The sequence below is a fragment of the Tauraco erythrolophus genome, chromosome 23 (genome assembly GCF_009769465.1).
Source record: "Tauraco erythrolophus isolate bTauEry1 chromosome 23, bTauEry1.pri, whole genome shotgun sequence".
NCBI classification, from domain to species: Eukaryota; Metazoa; Chordata; class Aves; order Musophagiformes; family Musophagidae; genus Tauraco; species Tauraco erythrolophus.
This window is the reverse complement of record NC_141487.1, coordinates 8,906,638-8,929,717: the sequence shown is the minus strand read 5'-3', so window position 1 is coordinate 8,929,717 and position 23,080 is coordinate 8,906,638. Positions and strand designations below refer to the sequence as shown.

At 51.6% G+C, this 23,080-nt stretch overlaps 1 protein-coding gene across 2 annotated transcripts in view; it reads right to left on the bottom strand.

Moving 5' to 3' along the window:
• Nucleotides 1-23,080, bottom strand: part of CAMTA1 (calmodulin binding transcription activator 1) — a 278,929-nt gene that overhangs the window by 179,166 nt on the left and 76,683 nt on the right. For both annotated transcript variants that reach the window (XM_086625664.1, XM_086625663.1), the window contains one exon: nt 1,055-1,190. In XM_086625664.1, coding sequence (XP_086481790.1) covers nt 1,055-1,190 — 136 coding nt within the window. The remainder of the gene's footprint in view (nt 1-1,054; nt 1,191-23,080) is intronic.

Below are 23,080 nucleotides of genomic sequence, written 5' to 3'. Positions count from 1 at the left end.
AGCTTCCTGTCCACAGCGATGCAGTCCATTAGCTGCAGAAATCAATACAGCTTACACAAACATCAACCCTCACGGCTTCGCTATCCGTTTGCCGAAATCAGAGCGTTTCTTGAAGACACAGCTAAGTGCTGCAATTACACCTTTTAACACCATTTTACCATTTTGGCCCCGAGTGCGGTACCAAACGCAGGGAACACAGCCCTGTTGTCTCAGGAACTGAGCCGGGCAAAGCTCTGCAGTTGGACTTCTGCTATCAGAAACAGTCATTTCCCTTTAACAAAACACAAAAGCAAAACTTAAACCTACTTCTTATCCACGTCTGTGATCAGAAGTGATCGCTGCGGTGAAACAGCTCCTGCCTCACAGATGGAGTTTAAGACAGAGAAGTTGTGTCAAACAACAACGGATTTTAGAGCAAACAGGCTTATTCCAGAAATACTATGTCCGGTGAAATCACCCATCCGAGTTTCTTTGAATGGCCAAACACCATCAGCAGAGCAACAGTCTCCTTCCAAACACACCTTGAAGCAGAGGCTGGTTCTGGTCTGAATTCAACAGAAATTCCCCTTCTGCGCGCTGTAAGACCAACGCTTCAGAAGCCTACGGAAAACCATGGCAATTGCTACCAAACCTTGCTGGTGTTTTGTGAGAATCAAGCCGTGTGCATACAAAGCTTAGGTGGTAAAAAACCTGCTTAGCAACCCACCCGAGATGTTTGGTCGCCCTCGTCACGTACCTGTTGCAAAAAGCTCCTGCTCTACCAGCAGACGCTCGGAGTGAAGACACTCCAGTGTCCTCCTCCGGCACGGCCGCTGTACGAGCTCACGGCAGCCAGAGAGCAGCGACGCAATCAGGCGGCGAAGCTGTACTCAGATTTCGCTCAAAGCACTAACAAAGAACACGCGTCTACTTTTTGGGGTGGGAGGGAAAAAAGCTGGAATTCAGCAAATAAGTATTTTTCTGAACGCATGGACAACTTCATGTCGAACGTGTTCTGGGGAGCTGTTGTCCCCACCCAGCTGCCACCCAAACCTGCCCCCCTCCACTCTCCTACCTCCACTCCTTGGACTTTCAGTTTCATGTGATCCTCTCTGGTGGTTTTCCCATCTTTCCTTTTTTTCCAGCAATATCCATCTTTCCTGTATTTCACCTTCTTCCTATTGTACAGGATCATAGAACCATTCTGTGGTCTGAAAACAAGAAACAGTTTTGGGTTACATAAAGGAAAAATAAAACCACCCTGAGAGAGTTTATGAAGCGATGTACTACAGACGAGCAGCATTCTCTATTTACTGTAATAGAAATTTTCACCTTTTGTCACCGGTAACGGGATTAACTGATGTTTCGTAATCTGCAAAATTTTACTTGAGAATCTTGTAAAGGATCGTTGTTATTTTATTACAGACAATCTCTCTCTTTTTAATGCATCAGCAGGATTAGATAACAACCACCTCCAAGGCAGCAGCAGAACATGGACGTTGGCTTAAAAAGGCAATAAAGAAGCAAAAAAAAGGACGGAAGAAAAAAAGCATTAGCTCATACATCGGTTTTGCTGTTCCTGCTCAGATCAGTGCTAGATGTGGAATAACTCTCTCTTTTGAGGACCTCCTTGACTTCAAAGGCACAGGAAAATGTTTTCTGCTTAGGAGCCACGTTGATGCTTTAGAATATCAATAAAGGCACGTTGACCCTCGCCCAACTGACAGGAGTCAACGTCTTCTCGGAGTACGACCATGTTTCACAGCAAGGTTTTGCTACCTGCTAAGCCAATACACAAAAGGGGCATTTCTGCTGTAACACTGAAAAATCAAGAAAAACCCCAAAAGCAAACCAACACCTGCCTGCACAGGCAGCACACGGCCGGCGCAGGCAGCAGAGCTGTGGGTGCTGCAGACATTTACAGTGGTGCATTAGTCACAGTAATTTGGCTTTAGGACACCAAGAAGAGAAAGAAAAACGACGACATTAGCAGCAGCAGCAATAAACAACTTTTCCAAGGAAAGCTTTGGCTGGAGCCCTTTGATAAAGAAAGCGCCTAAACCCGTATAAACGAGCCAAGTTAACAGAGAGAAGCCTTTCGGGAGAGAGCGAGAGCGTGTCCCGGCCCCCGCAACCACCCGCGCTCCACATCGCTCCCGGCACCCCTCCGCTTTTTGGACATTTGCAGCCAGGGGTTTCAGACAGAGCAGAGCGATTCCTGGAATTGCAAAAAACCAAACCCCACTGTGTATTTTCAAGGGCAGCTGGCGCAAGGGAGCTCTCTAAGTAAATGGCCGAATTAAGCGGTTTGTGTTCGGGCGACAGCGGGTTGTGATTTCGGAGCCGTGCCAAAGGTGCAGAGACCAGTGCCCGGCCTGGCTGGAAAAGCATCCTCTGCCCTTCCGCTCCCGGGTTTCGAACGGCACGCCGCCACGAAATAAGGGCAAGAAGAAGCTTCTGCAGGTACCCTCCTCTCGTTCTTCTCTAACGAAACACTCCATTCGAAGACAGCTGCCTTTGCCCGTGTTTATCATGTAATAACAGGGCAGTAACGTCGATGTAAAAGCTGTTAATTATAGGGTAACTCATCCCAATGCTCCATTAAGTGCATAAAGGCACCTCGCTGCTGAGGAAAACAAGCTCGTGGCGGTTTTCTACCGCCGTCGGCCCGCTGAAATTACCTCCAACCACCAACGCAACGCCCTCCCTCCCTCAGAACCAGCACCACCAGTAGCCGCGGGATCTGCCACCCAAACCCCATCCGCTTCCCTCGCCTCCGCACGGACGGACGGGCGAAGGGGCGCTCAGCGCTCGCCCTCCGGAACGCACATCCTCATCATGAACGGGGATGGGAAACCACACAATGTCTCTTTTAGGATGAAAACAAACTTTTTGCTTCCATGTAGGTTTGCAAGACCAAAACAATCTTTGATCTAAGTGACAAATAGCACATTTTTTTACTAAATCAGAAATTACAGATTTTTTTTTTTTTTCCCCCCCCCCACATACAGACAAATATTTATTCCCTGTGACCAGAAACCCCAGACCTGAGGGCTCAGTGTGGTGCTCCTCCTCTCCGCTCCTCTGCAGCACCCTGAAAATAAACTCTTGGGTGTCAGCGCAACCACGGTGTCTATTTGGCAGCACTGCAGACAGCACGGGATTAATTCCGCGGAGGTATTGCCCATCTCGTTTTAGTGTTTATTCTATAAACCTCCAGTCACCGCACGTGTCAGCTCAAACCCTTCTCAGAACACCAAGGGTCTGCTCTTGTCGCCGTGGCGGGGCCGTGCCCCGCGGCTTATGACGAGTTACCTCCGTGTTCAGGGCGAGCCATGAAGACGGCGCGGGAACGGCTCTCCTGCCCGGCGTCTCGGCACTCATGCACGCGGCTTTTCGGAAAACGTGCACTCGAAGGACCTGACTTTTTTTTGATGCGAGCAAAACGCCGCTTTTGCCGCGTTGCGTGCCAGGAGGGAGCGTGCAGGCGAAGGGACCGCGGAGCCGAGCTCTGCGACCTCGCTGCTGCTCTGCGAGGCTGGAAGCAGCTTTTTGTTGGTGTGTTTCTGCGGCGAAGAAAGAACATGGCAAAGGTCACTGGAAAACAGTTAACAAGATTTATACAAAATAAAATAAAGCACAATGGAACTAAATCTCTTAAGGATCTCTGGAGCAGTTGTCGATTTTGATAAGAGCGTAGCGAGTCGCTTCTAGGCTCATCGAAAGTGACCGGTTTTCAAAGACATCTTCATAAAACGAGAGGCAATTTTAACCCGACAGACGTTGCTGCTGTATGCCTCTTGCTGTGGGAAAGAGCAGAGCGGGAAGATCTCCTGCGCTCATCGCTCCGGCACACGAACACAGCCAAGAGCACCGAACCAATGGCTGCAGGAAGACCCGGCCGACAAGGTTCCCAGGACACGCCATGAGTGCGACTCCATCCTGGATCTCCTCTGGAGGTTTTGCTGCTCGACCTGAACTTGGGGATTTCATTCGCACCTTTGCAGAGGAGGGGGACGAAACTGCACGCGAGCACGGGCTATGCCGGGACGGCCGTTCCCGACCGGCTCCCGCGGGCATGAGCCCGGGACGCCTGCGGCCGCGGCAAGGCCAGCCTGGCTGCTGCGCACCCGCAGGCACGAAACGCAATTGTCCTCCTCTGCATTGAACTCCACCTGGAACCACGGCAATAACAACAAGTGCTGGAACGCTAACGGCAATTTGCTTGATTTGATTAGCTGCTACTTTGCAGCCACACAGTGCTCTTTTCATTAATGCAGGACTAAATGGAAAATAATAAAATAGAACTTTAATATTACGGTACAGCTGAAAGCGCGTGAGCCGGGTGTTCTAAACCCACCGAGGAGCCTGTCTGTGCTGCAGCACGAGGCGTCGGGCCCCCGCGGACCGCGGCTGCCGCACGGGGACGGCCGCAGCCGGGTTTGCAAGTTCTGCATCGCGTTTGGCAACGCCAGACCCGCGGCGGTGGAAGGGCGGCGGGATGTCAGCGGGTCACCTCGCCCGCGTCTGCTCTGCAGCGAACACCGGCCGCTCCGCTCGCTCGCTCCGGCCGATTCCCCGGGATAAGGTGGGAAGGTCAACAGCGTTTCCCCCTCCGCCCAGCACGAACCTGCGTGCAGTGAGACGAGGAAGACTGTTGCTCTCACATGAAAAGGCAACCGACAAAAGGGAAGGGGCTGGGAACAGGGGAACCATCCTAAAAAGCCTAAAACCATCCGTGCGTGTGTCCCTGCAGCAGAGGAGACGAGTGCTTTGCCAGCCTTGCTCCTGCACCACAGATTGCTGTATTCAATCGAGGCTGCGAACACCAACACGCGAACCTTCGCCACCTCGCTCCGCCAGCAGAGACGTGCACCCCGTCCTCCGACACACAAACCCCCGAAACCCCCGGGGACCTCGCTCGTCCGTGTCCCAAACAGCCGCGCGGGAGCGAACGCCCGAGCCCCGACGCAGGGGCAGCCGGGCGCTGCGCAGAGACGGTGCAATTATTCCCGGTCCCACTGTGTGGAGCTTGCAGGATGGTCTACTCGCTCACGGCCCCAAATAGCGCACAGCAAAGTTACAGCTCTGAATTTCCTCTCTTTTATGAGCCTGTGGCATTTAAAAGCTGCCTGATCTCTATTTAGGTTTCTTGCTTGCAGCCCGGGGGAAGGAGGGGAAAGGACAGGAAGAGTAATTGCCGAGCAGAAAGCCTTTTGTCTTAAGTATTGATGAGATTTGAGATGCTTCCCTCCCTCTCCCCGTTATTTACCACCATGGCTCTCACATAAATTGCCACAACAGCATAAGAGCTACTTTTGCCCAAATTGTTCCTGCTACAGCCACAAAGATGACGCTAAATTCCATTTTCGGTCTTATTTTTAAAGCAAACAATCACATCCTGCAGTTGATGGGTCTTGGGACCTGCTGGGTCGTTTGGGGTTACCTGGGGCTCCAGAGGATGGCCACCTCCAGCGGCTCCGGAGGATGCTCACCTCCAACCCAGTGCCGGTCCAGGCCACCAGACAAACTGGCATTTCTCTCAGTAACAGGGGGAGAGGCAGTAGCGGAGTGCTTGGACTGGCAGGAAACGGAGCAGATTTTCAGAAAAGATTTTCCAGAAACGTAATTTTGGATTTGGCACCCAATTCCGCTGCATGTACCTACCTCCAGCTCCAAGTCCCATTCCGAGGGGTCTTTGTTTCTTTTATGTCAAGTCCCTTCCTTGGACAATAAGAATCTAAACCTACTTATCTTATCATGAGCACGAACCAGATACAAGGAGGGAGTAAACACAAAACAAGATTAGGATATTTCCGTCAACTGGCGCTTCATATCGGCCTTTCCATTGTGCTCATAAATTAAGTCCCTTTGGCCTAAACGACCAGACGTTCCCCTCAACACGTTACCTCAATATTAATAAGGCTGCTCAACGCTCGACGCAACGAGTTCCCTCTGAATTGTCGCATCAAGATTTGGCAAATGTCAGATGTATCATTTAATGAAAACTATGTTTTACTGCCTCGGGAGCTCGGGCCGCCGAAAGGGAATTGTAAATATCGCAAAGCCAAAAGCGACTCTTTTGCCAGGAAAACGGAGTAAGATCAGCCAGAACCTTCCTCGAGAAGGTCCATGGCTCTAAAATTGATTTTTTTTATTTTATCATCTTATTTAAATTCCCTGCCAAGGCAGATATTTAAAGCAGCTCAGTTCTCTACAATAAAAACACAGAAGTGGGTGCGAAGCTGCTCCCGGGAGCCCTGCCAGAGCCAGCGGCGCCCGCAGCTCAGACCTTCCTCCCAGCCCGGAGAGCGCGAGCGAACCGCACCGCGGCGGCGACACGAGCCCAGTTCTGGTGAGCCACGGGTCGCAGGAGCAGGGGGAAAGGTCTGCCTCGGCACAGCTGGAGACATCCTCTCCCGGCTGATCCCAACGGGACGGTTGGGCAGCTGCCTGCACACGCCGGCCCTCGGAGCTGGAGGGCAATGGCCGCTGCAGCAGCAAGTGATCAAGCGGAGGGTACCGTGCACCAGGCACCTTCCACACCATACCCGTCCGTGCGCAGCAGCCGCCCCCGACACATCGGTGATGAAGCCCCTTCCCTCCCTCCCTGGCACACGCTGCACTGAGAAATGGCTCCTGCTAACACTCCTGATTATGCTATTTTTTATCCAGCGTAACTGTTGCCTTTATTTTCTCTGGCTATGAAGTTATCAGGGAGTCAAGGGACAGCAAGAGGGGACTATCTTCCATCTTCTGAATCTGTGCACGATAATAATGAGAAATTAACTTCTGCTCTCCCCAAGGAGCAACCTACTGATGCAGAAACAGGCTGGGAGAAGCGAGAGGCTTAGAGGAAGCCCTGGAAAAGAGACAAAGCCTTGTAATAAATCATCGCACCAAATCCTTGCCCTTGTTCCCCCGTGAACACAAGGAGGACGAAGCCCATGAACGTGCCTTCATCCCAAGAATCCTCACTCCTCCCATGGTGTAAAACCAGCCAGCAACAAGGAGGAGGACACCCTTCTCCAAGCAGCCGTCTTGATGGAAACCAAAGCCACGTAAGAACTCACAGACTGCACCGCGTTTGCATCCCAGAGTATGGCAGGACCGACCGATGATGCCGTGGTCCGACATGCTGACATCGCCCATCCCATACCTGCATCCCAGCTAATCCAAGCAAGCGCTAAAGCAGGGGCCATGGTTAACAACGCTTGTGTCCTTCAACATTCAACACAGCATTACTATGTCAGGAGCCAGTGCTGCTACACGCTATGAGGTACTTCTACTTTTTAGCCACCAAACTCACAAAACACACGCCCTCTTGTTGGGAGTTGTCTCATGCTACTGACAAGGAATAGAAACTGTATCGAGATGATTATAATGAAGAATTCCATTCTACAAAGAAGTGGAGGCAGCCCTCCCCCATCAGACACCTTAGCAGAGAAGTCATGAAGCTCATGAAGCAGAGAGACGGGTGAAAGCCCACCGGTGAGCTCCACCGACCACGACGCATATGGTCACAGCTCTATCAAGAAGATGGCTGCAATACAAGCATGGGGCAAGGTGGAAGAGGAAAGTGGCCCAGAAAGGGTTATTGTCGTAAGAAATAGTCTGCAAACACTGGGAAAAAAATCACATCTCAAAATATTCTTCTCAAAAGTTGATTAAACTAAAGAGAGAGGACTGAGAATACGATACTCACAGGAACTCACGTACTTCTTTGAATGCACCAAGAAAAATCACGTGTGGCCGACACGGGGCACTTTACCACAACACAGAGGGTATGTAACATCATCCGAAGAGACGACGCGGGCCCGTAATTCCCTCACCCGATCCTCGGACAATTTGCTTGAAAGCATCATCTATTCAGTCGACACCACTGACTGGCTTTGCTTCCCTGGAAATCACGTTCAGTCGGCTCCTGGCCGCACCTGACAGCATCGGTCTCTTCTGGATCTCATCGGCAGCAAAGCCCCGTCCCCTACGACATCCCCTTCCTGCCCGTTTGTCCGAAGAGGGACGGAGCACGCAGCGCCAGGAGAGAAAACCCACGCCGAAGCGCTGGCTGGGTTTGGGAAGGGGGAGACACGGCAGGAGTGGCGCTACCAGGCGCCTCCACCCAAGGCAACGCTGCGCCACGCAGCAGCCCGGGCGGGCACGGTTTCATCCTGGAGAGCTCTGCTCCATCCGGGGCTATCCAACGTTCCGGGTGATGGATTTCAAGTCACCGACTGCTAATTTCTCTCCTTTTCGTTTTGCTCTGAAGCCCGAGCGTGGCAGGGCAAGGAGGGACGCGCAGGGACTGCCGGTCAGGACTGCTCCTGACTGACATGGAGATTTCCGAAACATCTCCTCTCTTATTCCTTGTTTTCAAAGGAAAAAAAATAACCTGATGACAGAAGTTATTTCCCCCCTGAGAAGTGCTGCTCTCTAACTCTTCATTTACCTTGACGCTTCCCCTCGGCCGTACCAATGGCTTATTGGAAGGTTAAAGCCCAAATGGAAAAGCCGAAAGAGGAACCTCGAGCAGCCGCAGACCGGGACGCCTCACCCCGACGCTGAAATTCACCCGATCTTTGAACTTTGCAGAGACGGAATAAAGACTTCAGAAGAAGTCTTCTTACCCGTGTAGGAAGAGGTATAAATCACAAAAAAGCATAAATAACACCGGATTTTTTCTGCCTCTAGAATTAAACGTCATTTGCATTTAAAACGAAAGTGAATTTGTTTTGTATCTACAATATTTAAGAAGTTAAAGTCTAAAATAACAGACTTGGCAATTTTATCCAGAGTCGCAGTCAACGCAACGGCTAATCCCATCAAGGGGACATTAACTGGTGTCTGGACGCTCCTTTTCATAGCAGCAGTAGGCCATAAAACTTAATCCCTGCCTCCTCTTTCCAGCATGGCGCCTCCGTGTGCATCAGCGAAAGGAACGCTATTCATCACGTACGGGAGCAATTTCCTACGGCTCCAACACACGGCACTGCACGAGCGCGTCCCAGCGCGGAGTTGGCTTTTGTACCGCATCACAGCACCGTCCGTGCGCTGCCCAGTGAAGAGTTTTTCTAAGATGAGGATAAATTCTGGAGGCTGGAATACAAGCCACAATCTCCATTCAACAACTCCGACTGATTCCACTCTTCCCGCGCTGAGACCTGTTTTTCCGAAGGCGCTGGAAAAGCCCGTACGCTCGTGCTCTCTGTACTTGTTCTCGACACAACTAGAAAATAGGGAACAGCGATAACTGCACTAATAACAGTAATACAACTAATAATAGGATTTGACTCCTCAGTAAACATTTACTCTGCTGCCATTTACGCCCAACGGTATCGCGCTTTGTTGCCAAAGACTGAACTCTAGGAAAGATGCACCCGGCATCTTTGCACATTGTGGTTACTCGACCATTAACAATTCTCTTATTCTTACAGGCAATCAAAAAAAAAAAAATCAGAGGAAAAAAAGTATCTGTATTATCAGTGCTTTTGACGCAAGAGACGACCATCCTCCCACCTTCCCCTCATCCCTGCTTTGGTTTCTGGAGTTCTCATCACCGCGTCTCCCTCCACAGCATCGCCCAGACGCTGTCCTTCCGCACTTTACCTCTTTGGGCACATCAGGGTTAGAAACCACAGTCTTGTGAAAGTACCAACAGCCAAACTCCGAGTCAGAGTGGTTTTGGTTTTTTTTTTTTCAGGAAATAATTTCTATGTGCCATGATGATTTTGACCGGCCCAAAACACTGGATATTAAAAACCTCCCAAAGGAGGGAAATGGAAAAGCCAGGCAGCTCCACTGCCAGACCTGGCATCGGCAAAGCCACAAAGCATCCCGGAGCACCCCGACTGCTTCCTGTGCCTCCATTTATCAGATCTGCTTCTCGACTCAACTATCTGTATCTCGAGACCATAAACATATCTACAAAAAGAAAATTAACATCTGCTGAAGAAACATTTCATTGCCAAGGTCGGAGGGATTTCCAGGGAGTTTATAGGTTACGCGTTATTTTAAATCACTTCTGTGCACCGGGCAGCTTGATGCACTTCACTGGCATAAAAATATGCCACGTTGATTTGGGAGCACAGGGCTGTGCCTTCCAAATTAGCTCTTGAGGAGAGCAACCTCGCTGCAACCCCCTGATGTCAGGGAAGAACTTCCATGAGCTTTGGGGGGTCCGGAGAGCAAGCAGAGCCCTCGGCCCCGAGCGCTCCCCGGACCCGTTCGGACGCTGTTAGGCGCTGCCCAGGAGCAGCCACCCCTGTTCCTCTGACCTGCGGATAACGCGGCAAGAAGGAGTTATTTGACCAAGGGAAAAAGAAATGTTAAACCCAACCCTTCTCTTTTTGGAGGCAGAGGAGAGTAAGAAAACACAAGGCAAAAGCCTCCAAGGTCCTAGAGCTGGACATTCACGCTTGGAGAGGTGCTTATGGCAGAATAATCTGTCAGGGAAATAATGCCGGTTCAGCCAGCAGACAGCTTCTCACGCTCTCTGATCACCAAGAGAATCTCAGCTTTTCTGAAGCATCACTTTCACACGCTTACGGGTAGGATCAGGCCCGGTATTTCTGTCCAGACTGGGAAGTCGGCTCTAACTCACATTCACAGTTTTCCCAACAGGACCAGACGGGTTAGCCCTTCTCTTTCCAGCAATCACGCAGTCAGAACTTGGTTCAGTCCCTCGTCCGGAGGCTCGCTAAGCAGGAATATCCTCCTGGAAGCCACGCTGTCCCAAAGCTGTGTATCGAGTTCCAGCAGCCAACAACAGCATTCCCAACGCTTTTAGCGACTAACACGGTAACTCACGTGCTGATGGCTCTGAACTCCACACGGGGTTTGAAAAAGAAATTGGAAACAATCTTTATGAACTCCTCGGAATGCCGAGCAATTGACGAACTCGTAACGATACAGGACCAAAGCTAGAATATTAAAATTGTCATTAAGTGGAATGCACACGAAATGCTAAAAAGTCTTTTGGCAAATTATTTCTTGATATAATGACATGCTATAGACCTAAATCTTGGTACGAGGCACGAAAAAAGACAGTTAAATCAACTTTGTTCATTTAAATATAATTTTAAAAGAACTGCCGTTCATCTCTTTATTGCTCAAGGATCTTTACCAATTTCTTTAGCCCTCATTTATTTCTCTTCCTTACTCCCACGGGGATGCCGTTTGATTTATTGGGAATTAGTTCTTACAACTCATGAATGCTTTAAACTGTTTTCAGATTAATCATCCCAATATCTGCCGGCGTACCGAGGAGAGCCCCGTTCGATCCATACGTTCACACACACCTGCAGGGCTCCCAGCCCGCCGTGTGCCGGCAGCCGTTTTGCGTTATCGATTGCGCTCTCCATGGAAACGGGTCGTTATGGCAAGGACCTGGGGCTCCAATTAACTTTTAAAAAACTTCTCTTGAGATGGCCTCGTTCCGCTGGCATTATTCCGGTTACGGCTCTATCGAAGGCAGATGTCAGCCTGAAAGCAAGGTCATTCCCAGCGCAGCAGTGGCACCCGCACCGGCTGCCGTGTTCTTAGTGGGGAGGGAGACAAAGGGAAAAAAATTCTGTTTATTTAGTTAATTTACTTCCAGTTCAACTTCCCTGCTCGTTGCAACCATCGGCTCAAGGCTGACAAGGTTTTCCCCAACCAAGCAGGGCCCTACCTCAGCTTTGTCCAAAATACCACATTCCGGGAGGAGTTGCCAGGATGCCCATTCCCTTGGACTCTGGCAGGCGCTGCCAGTGGGAGCTGCGCGGGGTTTGCTGGGGACCGGGAGAGCCTCGGAGGGGGCGGGAGGAGAGAGGAGCTCTGTGCCATGGTCAGGAAGCGCCGAGAGGAAGGGAAAAGGTTCCTGGTTCTCTCCTCACCAGCGGCATGGAGCTTGGCTCGTGACCTGAGACACTACAGAACTCCGTAAATATTTGAAAATGGAAAATAACTCGTTAGTCATAAATTTGAATTGAGAACCACTTCAAAAAGGAATTGCAGTTCAACAGTCGATGAACTTCCAATGCTGCAGCCAGTGAACCGGCTGGCAGAACGGTGATGGCACACCCGTGTCCTCCGGGCACGCGGAGAGACCTCGGGACATGCAGCAGCACCAATGGCAGGCCAACATCCTGCACCAATGGCAACACTGCGGACTAGTGCCGCATCCGGCACGCGCCGTGGGCAGAACGGTGCAGCAGGTGCCAGAAGAGAAACAAAGATGTTTGGTGTGACGGTGCCTGGGAGAGGAGGAAGGAGCCATCGGGGCTTCCTCTCCCCGGCAGCGCCGACGCAGCTTCCCTGTCACGCCAAGCCAGGAGGGCACGAAGCCTCGATCCTCGCGGCACCTGGGAGAGACCGGGGGTTGTTTTTTTTCTTCTTCTTGGCACGCTCACAAGGGATGCGCGAGGGAGTGGGAGGAAGGCTCTCGCAGAGTCCCCAGGAACGCTCTTCCAGAGCGGGGACTGACGCAGCACTTAAGTCCCAGACTGGGAGAGGCATCAAGATGTAAATGCAGAGACCAGTCCCCCGTCAGCATGGCGAGGGCACGGCACGAGACATGCCGAGCGATAAGGGAAGGGCTGGAGGGGAGACACCGCGCTGCTCATCGGCCACTGCCAGCCCTCCCTTTCCAGGCAGAAGCATTTTATGGGATGCTGTGATCTAATTAAAAAAAATAAAAGTCGATTTACCCTTGGACTCGGTTGATTGCCAATTAATAGTAATTCTATACATAAATCCGGACTAACCTGGAAAGCGGAGGAGCTCAAACTGTCGGAAAAGCAGGGCCGGTGGGGATGGCTGTCCCCAGTGCCCAGCCAGGGCCATCGGCCGACTGCGGGGCTGACGCTCGGGACGGTGCCGAGCCAATGGCCGGGGCTGGTTTTGGGAAGATGGGGCACTGCAAGCGACCCCAGCCGGGAAGAGCGGGCGCTCCCTCTCGGGCCCTCCCTCGAAGGGCAGAGCTCAGCGGCAGCCATCTTCCAAGCGGATTTACGGGCGGTGACACCGACCGAGCCCCAACGCGACCGTCGGCACGAGAGGCCTCTGACGGCGGCGGGCTGCACGTCGCGTTCCAGGCACGTGCTCAGCCCCCCCGCAGCAACCTGTTTGAAGCCCCTCTTCTCTTTCAAACGAACCTCAGGAATATAATCTATTTATTTATATCAATTTAGTCCCATCAATTAATGATGACAAGGCAATTAACTAGAATGCCAGACAGTAAAAAATAACCACATAATGCCTTCTTTAGAGGAAATCTATTATGCAATCCCAATTGGTCTTCATTAACACAAAGCATTCCAGTAAAAGGTAGTAATCTAGTTATGGTCTGTGAAATATGAAGATCCACAAAGTAATTTTTCAGAATTAAGGGTAAAGTACTTTTAGTGAACGGAAAGGAAACATTTTTGCCTTTTTCCTGCAAACCTCCGCAAAAAGCGAAGGATTGCCGTCACGTGGTGCACCGGTACCGAGCAGATCGTGCGGTGCCACAGAAGAGGCATTAACGTAGCCGCTAGCACCACGAGGCGCGAGGCAGCTTCTCGAGCACCTCCCTTCCGCACGCTGCTCGGTCTCCGCGTCGAGCCAAGAGCACGACGACAGCGCTGGTGTTCTCCACGCCTCGCCCAACACTCGCTGCGCAAAGACACAGACCTCAGCACCAGCAAAACGAGCCTCAAACTGCGAACCGTGGTGCTCCTCAAACGTTTTCGGGGCTGAAAGCGTACCAATCCGTGTCCTGCAACTTTACTCGACTGACGAGTTAACACGACGCTCATCCTCGCCAACAGCTCTCCGTCCGGCACGGCTCAGCCCCATCCCGAGGGAAGGATGCCGCGGCGCGACCCGACCCCCTGCGCGACCACGACGCTCCTTTCCCACGCCGCCGGCTTGCAGAGCCGAGCCAACCACTTGTGCACCGACAACAGATGACTTATTTGCTCCGATATTTAACGTGACGCACTCCAGAATTAACACGTTGAGTATTTTAACGACACCCATCTATCGATTTTATATATTAAAGATCCGATTATTAGAAAAATTAGATTAAAAGCTTGCACAAATCCATGAAACAACCAGTTTCACATGGAAACACACATTTTCCAATTTTAAGCCTGATTCGCCTTCAAACTTATTAATAAACTACTAGATAAGAGGGAATTAAACCCAAATATAGAAAATCCTGCAAACAAAGAACACAAACAAATATAAAGGTAGTCAACCACTTCTGCAAAATGCGCCAAAGCTGTTAAGCACTCTCGACTTAAAATTTATAATGAAGCAGCTTAAAAAAAATCCCAAATTCCTGTAGGAACGTGTTTACAATACAAACTCAATTATTGTCTTATTCCGATGCTTATCTTTTCTTATACCCTCTCAGCTCATCCTACTTTTGAATTTAATTACATTACAGTAATTTTAGTTGAGATGAAATTACACACTTTCAGATTAATTTAGCCTGAACTAACTTTTGATAACAGAACCCCCTTTTTCTACCATGCCCTAATTTGCGACCATCTCAGCCAGCATGAAGCACTCGTTTAAACCTCGTGTCACCACCCCGGTAAAGCCGGGGGCACTCACCGCCTCCAAATCCAGTACAGCACGTCGGGCATCGACGGGTAAATGTTTGCCCAATTTCTGTCGATGAAAGCCCTCCTGTTTTGCTCTTTCCCCCGTTATTTTCCGAGCCCAGGCCGACAGAGGGGAGTCAGGCAGTGACCGTCCCCTACACACCGGCACCAGAAACGCTGCTAACGCTTCTACTGCAGCTGAGAATTCTCCTGAAGTTGTCGAAGGGCTATGTTGCCGTTAGTGGCTCCTCAACAGCAGAAAGCAGAATTAATCACTAAAAACAGATTAAAAAAAACCCCAAAATGCACCATTTGCTTGTTAGTTTGAATGTCATGAGGCCACTCAAGCAGGAACGTACCAGGGAAGCTGCACGACCAAAGCAACGACCGCTCCTCCAACCCGCCGGAGCTCCCAGGGAACGCCGCAAACCCTCCTCCCCACCAGACTGCCCTCTCTGCAAACACCTTCTTGCAAGGGGCAAATATGAGGATCGAAGGAAAAACATTTAAAAACCCCAAACGAGTCAGAGGAGGGGCAGGGCACTGCTCTGCGCCGTGAGCCGGCTGCAAAGCGCCGCGAGGTTCCAGGCCCATCGCCGGCCGCTCCCGCCAGCTTTCGCTCTGGGTCCCCAAAGCGCCAACGGTTCTGCTGGTGCTTGAAACAGTCACCGGCTTCGGGGGCGAGGAGCAAGCCCTCCAGCACCAGCACGATCCCCCAGCCCTCGGCCGGAATCTCATCCGATACTGGGGATTTCGGGAGAGGCAGGTGGACAGAATAAAGGATGTCGTGTTAGAGATAACGGTCCCTTCAGACCCGGGATCTGCGCAACGGCACGGCAGGCTTCAGGAGCGATTTTTTTTAAATTTCAGGAGTAAAGGAGATGAGAGGGAGGATTGAGGAGAAGAAGAAAATGAACAGAGCAGCGTTCAGAAAAGCCTGGGAGTAAAACCGGAGGGAGAGGAGGAGGCAGGGCGAGCGAGCAGAGCGGTGATCGTGAAATCCTCCAAATCGTTTACGTCCTAAATTTAAAGTGGAGCACAACGCGCGCCGCTGCTCACTGGCACTGTTATCGAAGGGCACAATTTATCGAAAAACCCTTTGCCCAACAATGTGGAGTCGGTTAGATCTAACACCAGCTGGGATTGCAAACGGCACGGAGCAGGGAGAAGTGTCCCCGCACGCGCATCGCCGGGCAGCTGCAGCTGGCGCCCGCATCCGTATTCCTTGTTTGTTCCCTTCCCAGGAGCAGCAGCAAGGTCGGGGCAACGAGGCGGAAAGGTTGAGACGCGAAACGAAGGAAGCTCCGGCCAGTGGGAAAGGCTGCGCACGGCTGCCGGCACGGCCCCGCGGCCCCACCAGTGCCGGGGGGTTACACCACAGCGCTCCCTTACGCGCAAAATATTCTCCCGGTAACTGGTCCGACAGTTTCAGCCTTTCTGAGCGGCTCACGAATGCCGTAACACAGCAGGAAAGGAATTTCTCCTCTCCCAAGAAAACACGCAAAGGTTGTCCCAGTCATCACTTCACTTCCTTTACTCGTAATCGTGTAAATCAGCGGCAGCAGAGCGGGGGGAAATGCGGGAGCCTTCAGCCAGAGAGAGCTCAGTAAAACAGAGGGAACATCCCACGAACACCAAAGTCAATCGAGTCATTTGTTGCAGAGCCCGAGTCCTGCGTAATTTGTCCTCTGAGTAGTTTATTTTAGCTAATTGCTTATCCAGCAAGAAGATCTCCCCTGCGTGACCCGTTTGCTGCGCGAGAGGCTCAATGATGGGAAACAAACGGTCACCTTCCTGAGGGCATCGGAGGTGCCGTACGCCGCGGTGGTCCTCAAACCCACAGACCAACCACGCAGGCTACGGAGAGAGAGGAAAGAGCCAATAACGACAACAGCTTGAAACGGAAAGGGGAGATTTCATTTAGATCTAAGGAAGAAATTCTTCCCTCTGAGGGTGCTGAGGCACTGGCACAGGTTGCCCAGAGAAGCTGTGGCTGCCCCATCCCTGGCAGTGTTCAAGGCCAGGTTGGATGGGGCTTTGGGCAACCTGGTGTAGGGGAAGGTGTCCCTGCCCATGCAGGGGGGTTGGAACTGGATGATCTTTAAGGTCACTTCCAACCCAACCATTCCATGATTCTATGACAACATGCTGGAGTCTCGCAGGCAGTGGGAGGGCTGGCCCCCTGCTTTTCTGGAGGAAACCACAGACCACAGCTCCCCTTTCCAGGACAAGCATCTCCATGAAGATGGAGAAGAGAAGGCCGCAGATGAGACACCAGATGCAAGGTTTTACTCCTGCCTCTGCCTGACTCCATCGCAGCAACTCAGAGCGATGCGTTCACCCATCGCTTGCATTTTACAACAGCGCTTAGAACAACGCAACAACTTCCCTTAAAACAGGGTGTTCTTCTGTCACCTGCGTCACTCTCTCAACTTCTCACTGGTGCGAGATGAAGCACAGACAAAACCCAAAGGGCTTACCACCACCTTTGCACAATCCTCCAGTTTTGAACGCTACTGGAAAAGAAGCGAGCGGAGCGCTGTCAGACCCGCTAACCGACTTCCAGCCAGCCGAAAGATGGAACAAGTACAGATGTTATTAGTCTCATTAAAATTTTGTAAATTAAACAGCGAGAGGGAACAGCCTTATTTATCTTAATTTAGTTCCTCGTTGACATTTATAAAATAAAGACAGAAATAACACTATGGGCACAATCCGCTCTTGCTGGCAGCGGCAGGAGCCGCATGCGTGCCGACAAAGCCCAGGGAGGGACGCGGCTGCCTGACCGCCAAGAGAGGGGCGGATGGTGCCAGCGGATCCCTGAGCACAAGCAGTGCCTTCCGGCTAAGCGCAGTTGTTTTTAAGGAAAACTTAATTTCTCCGAATTAAAAAGAATCCTGGCCATTTAAGAGCCACCACCAAGGAGACAACAGGATTCCTGGTAGCAAAGCTTCCAGTCCTCGTGTTCCACTGGGCGGCCCGTGATGGGCTTTTACTGCTGGTTTATGTCCCTCAGAATCAATAGAAAACAATAATCCTACGGCCAAACATAAATCACCTGGCAGACCCCGGCGAGCCGCCGCGCGGGACGCCTCGGGACCGGGCCTTTTATTTAACTGCAGAAACGGCACCATTAACGATTTCGCCGACTCCCGTTTCGCAGCGCTGGAGATCTCCATCCCGCGCTGAGCACGGCCACGGCGAAGGCCCGTTGGCGGAGCAAACGCACGCAGAGCTCGTTCCAGCCTCACGCGCCCCGGGAAGCCGCGCTCCGCGCCGGCCGGCCAGGAGGAAATCCAGCACCGAATCCGCTAAGGAAAACGGGAAAGTGTTTCTGCTAAGGAACAAACTTTCCCCCCCGTAAACTGTACCAAAAACTGGCAGAAGCAGCGTGTCATCCTACATTCCGTCGGTAAATTACAGGAAACAAAAAGGCACAGTGGAAATCATCCGAGGGTGTGAGATTTAAGGTACGTTTTTTTAATTAAAACAAAAAGACCAAAGCTGCGATGCAGCGTCATAAAGCAGATGATTTTACAGCTGGATGCTCTCCCTCTGATGTACATGAAAACTGGTTTTAAGTGACATAAAGTTTAACACACCGGTACATCTGCCGACCCACCAGATTCTACACGGAATTTAAAATTTAATTATATTAAAGTATTGTTACAGTGCGCGGAGTAAGAACGCCAACCAAGTGTAACTCCAGGAGAATCTTTGCCAGATTTTTGTAAATCTGTGTTTCTCAGAACTAGGAAGAAAAAAACAACAACTAACAACAAATTTTAGCCCCTGTATCTGTGCTCTCAGCGTTTGTACTTGTTGTTCACCCACCAACTCCTCCACGTTTGGAGCGAGCAGGTTCCTGCACTTCTCCAGCGTTTCTCACCACCGCCGGAGCAGCGGGCGGGTGCGACAGCAGCGCGTTCTCACCGGGGCCTCGGCGCAGACAACCAGGCGCAGGAAGCCGGAGCTGCGCTCGGGGAAGGGGAAGAAGGGGGAGCCAACGCTGGCAGTGGGGGAAGGAAGCCTTTTGCTGTGTAGGTACACAAGAAACAAAAGTAGAAACTCCTTGTGCAAAGGATGGAGCCCTTCGGGACGGGAAACAAAGGAGCAATTTCCCAGTTCTGTGCACATCCAGGAGAACGACAATCCCTTTAGAGAAATCCAAGGGCACTACGGGCTGAGCAGCATGCGTGCGAGCAGCACGTGCGCCTGCCAAGCGTGCCAGCGAGCAGGTCAGCAAATCCTTCCTCGTGCCACATCAAGACAACAGCCTGCTCATTACCTACCAATACTGATATTCGGCAGCAAAAAAAAAAAAAAATCCCTAAAAAAAAAACAAACCCAAAAACCCCAGCCTCTGTACTCAGCTCCTCATCTTCCGACAAATGTGGTTTGTTACACAAATCAATTTATATTCCTCCTGGCTGCTTTTCACACATACGAGGCGCAAAAGTCCTCCTCCCAATTCCAGATTTCCAGCACACGCTCGCTAACGCACCGATGTGCCATTTATTGGCATAATTTATCATGCTAAAATTGCCATAAATATTACATGGTCCTGTCTGGAAAGCGCAGTGTCCACCCTCTAGACACAACACACCCATTCCCACTGGACCTTGGGCGTCCCAATCTCTGCTGGCCAAGGAGCGATGCCCCGCTCCAGCCCCACACTCCACCTTCAGTCCCAGATTCCCTGGAGGGAAAGAACTTTGTCAATAAATAATCCTGATAAATAGTTTATTTTTAATCAGGTGGCATTTGCAGACCATTAAGATGCAACGAGCAGTCTCAGGCACTCTTTCCGTACGTTGTTTTTGATGCAGAGAATGTATTGGAAAAAATGAGAGAATATCATTAAAGGTTAATTATGAGCAACTTAAAGGTTATTTTTGCATATCTCACCTTCTGGACAAAAGATGCTTCTTCATTACCATACCGGAATACAAATTAAGTTGCAAGGCCTTTAGAACGCGACAAAGACTCTAATTTTGCTGCTGTTTAAAGGAGTGTGAACAAATCCCAGTATTCCCAGCCCTTCTGCAGCCTCTACGCATTACGTAGAAAAGGGCATCTCCACAGCAGTGCTGCAACAGCAATTAAAGCCTCCATCCCGCTCGGCACCCTTCGGCTGGAAGCGTAAGCGCACGAACATACTGGATGGTCTGGCAGGTCTGGTTCCGGCCATCAGGAGCCCCAACCCAAAATCTCTCCTTGAACGTTTTGCCTTTCGTCTGCCCTGACCGGGACAGAGGCAGCTCCTCGCAGCCCGGTGAACCCCGACCGCGCGGTCGACGCGGGGGGACTCTCCGAGCAGCCTCCGAAACCCTGAGCATCCGCCCACCCCCGTAACGTTTGATCCAGAAACAGCCAGAGCTGCCCAAACTGGGAACGCCAGTTTTGCCCAAAAGCAGATGCCACGTCTTCTCCTCGGCCGCATCTACCGACGGGAGCGGCTCGCCAAGCCTCACTGAGGGCAGGCAGTATCTTGCTCAATAGTTCAATCGTTTTATTATCAGATAACTGCTTTTTCCAACAATTCCATGTCTTCTAGGGTTCTCTGCCTCTCCCAAGGGCGACGCTGCAGGACTCTCCCCCAACTCTGCGTGAAGAGGAGCAGGAGCCTTCGCACCCCAGCACCACCATGCCCCACAAAGCCGGGCAGCAGGGACCGGAGAAGACGTCCGTGCACGTGGACCAGCTACGGAGCCAACATCTTTGAAACTGTATTCAGCTGATGTGCGGCAAAGTCGGAGCCTGGTCCCCACGTGTGGTGGCTGCAGAGAGATCAGCAGGCTGGAGGAGCCAAGTGTTGGCATCCGTGCCAGGCGAATCCCGTCTGTAGTGGATATATGGACATCTCACCTGGGTTGCCCAAGTTGGCTGGTGCTGTCTTCCAGTGACGCGGCTCTCCTGAGCCAATGGATAATATGAAGGGAAACCAGCTCTCCAGGAGCACCAGGCTGCACCTGCTGCCCAGGCTGGATCAGTCATGGGAAGGGTTTGCACGAAATCCTTTAAGACCATCAACTGATCTGGGCCAGCATGACCTGATGTCCCAGCGCTTCTGCCGTTGGGTCACATTAAAATGAACGGGGTGAGCTGTTAAAGGAATTAATTATTGGCGTCTCAACACCCGTGGACCACGGCGGCTAAAAATCTATATGAATCGATGCCTCTTAAAACCATCTCTGTGCTGTTTATCCTCTTCGGGGGGAAAAAAAAAAAAAGAGGAAATACTGAGAGCAGCAAGAAAGCGTTGAGAGTCATGAAATCTGTAAAGTGTAAAGAGAGATGTGCCACATTTAGCAGGGATTATGTCAAGCAACGTCCCAAGGAAGAGCTGACAGCACACACGGTGCCTCCGACAAAGGAAAAATAGGTCATACGAGACCCCAACCACGTAAACAAGAGTTTCCAGCAGCACAAGCAGAAAAGCCGCCGTTTCAGCACTGGTGAGGCTGATGGTCCTGGATTCTGTGGAGGGGACGAGCACGTGAGAAAGCGAGGCCCTTTACTACGTGCCTTGAGAGTCTAAACAAGGTTGTGAGAATGTTTTTATTTTCAACAAGCAGGAGGAGACGGACGGAACTTTTGCCATCAATGACAAGCTCTGGGCCGTTGCCTTTTCTCAACCTCCAGCTCGCATGAGCTTCTCCTCAACACGAGGCCTCCAGCTCGTTCCCCAAGTGCCAGGACATCCCGGCAGCGGCACCCACCCAACACAGCAGGACAGAGCGCGCCGGCTTGGCGAGCTGCCGCGCAAGGTGATGACCTAATGCAGTAAGTTAATTCCAAACCACAACTGTTTTCAGTCTTCATTTAAACCCAACCTTAGTTAATCTCACTTTAATGACGCAGGAAATGGAAATTCCCTTAATAAGATAAGTTATGAATATTTATTACCCTATTTTTTTTACCTGAAAATTGAGTAATTCAATTAATTTTACTATTAATTATTTAATACAAAATTAACACACTACAAGAGCCTAACTTATCTTTAAGAAGCCCCTGATAAAGGTATCCAAGATAAAATACGTTCATTAAGCTGGACCGCCGGACTGGTGAGGAACGGGGCGTGCTCCGCTCCTTGGGCGATGGGCAGCGGGATGCGGAGGCAGCCGGGCTCCAGGGGCAGGACTCATCCCGCCTCTCTGTGCGGAGCAGGGTCGGCGTCCCCCAGCAATGCCCCCCTATGTCAGAGGGGTTGGCCGATGCCAACCCCATCCCCGGCTCTGGCAGCAGGGAGGGCCAGGCCGGCCGCGGCACAGAGCTGGGCTCGCCGCGCGCGGCGACACTCTGCAGGGCAGGCGGGCGCCTTTCTGCTCGGCTTTACATCCCCCCAGGCGTTCTGCTGGAACGATAATTGCGTCAGGTTTTCCTGCCGCGCTCCCGCTAAATCGCATTGCGGACTGGTACGCTCCGCTCCGGCCTGGGCACCAGCCCGCGTTTAACATAACAAATCGGATTTCTCAGGAACTTTCAGAACTCTGGGGCCAGCCAAAATTGCTCAGAAACTATCAGAGGAGAACGGCGGTTGTTGTGAGCGGGTTTTCAGTCGGGAAGAGCGATTTCTAACTGGCCTAATGTAATCTGCATCTCCTGTTTTCGCAACCAGCACAGCTGAGGTGAACACACACGGTCCTCTCCAAGGCAGAAAGCCGAGCTACTCTCATTTTTCTCCACTTTTTGCTACCTTGGCGTGTCCTTAGGACTTGAGCTGGGTCTGGCCTCCTGCCATGAGGGCCCACCGGGGGGGCTGCGACGCATCGCCCCTCCGCAGCCCCCTGAAGGGAGAGCTCCGCCGTGCGGGACGAGCCCTTCCCGCTCCCACCCGGACCCGCGAACGGAGCTCGGCCGCTGTTACAGACCGAGTCCCAACAACTCCATCGCTTATCAGGCTGGGATCTATCAGCGGGAAAGGCCGCCCTGCCGACTGTCCCTGCCTGTTCCAAACGCGACGCTTGTTCTCTTGAAGCCAGGAGAGAGGAATTAAAATGCTAAAAATAACCCAGAAGGCAGCGCAAGTAGAATGGAATTACCCCAAATGGATACTGACGGCGTATGTAAATCGCTATCGATTCGTAGGAGCCGGCGGCCGCCCAACTTTCCTTAGTTGCAGGAATATTAATCACTGCCAAGTGTCACTGCCTAAAAAACAGCGCTTGGGCTCTTTCCGGGCTGAAAAACCCACATCTGGGAATTCCCCCAGCCACTTCACGTACCGGTACGAGTGACGGCTCACCACGGTGTCACCTTCCTGAAACATTTCCCGAGAAGCGTTTATCTTCGGGGCTTTGCGAGGAATAAAACAAGCACCTGGCACTTGCTGCACGCCCGCCCCAAAAATCCCGGGTTTTGCTGTACGTGCAGCAGAAACGTACATGCAGGGCAGTAAGGGGCAGGGAAGCGTTCCCGCATGGGGATCGCGGAGACAGTGACCACCCATCGGAAGGGAAAATACGGCTTCATCCTCAATAACCAACAACGGAACGCCCAGTCCTGCAGTAAACTCCTTTTTCAGGGCA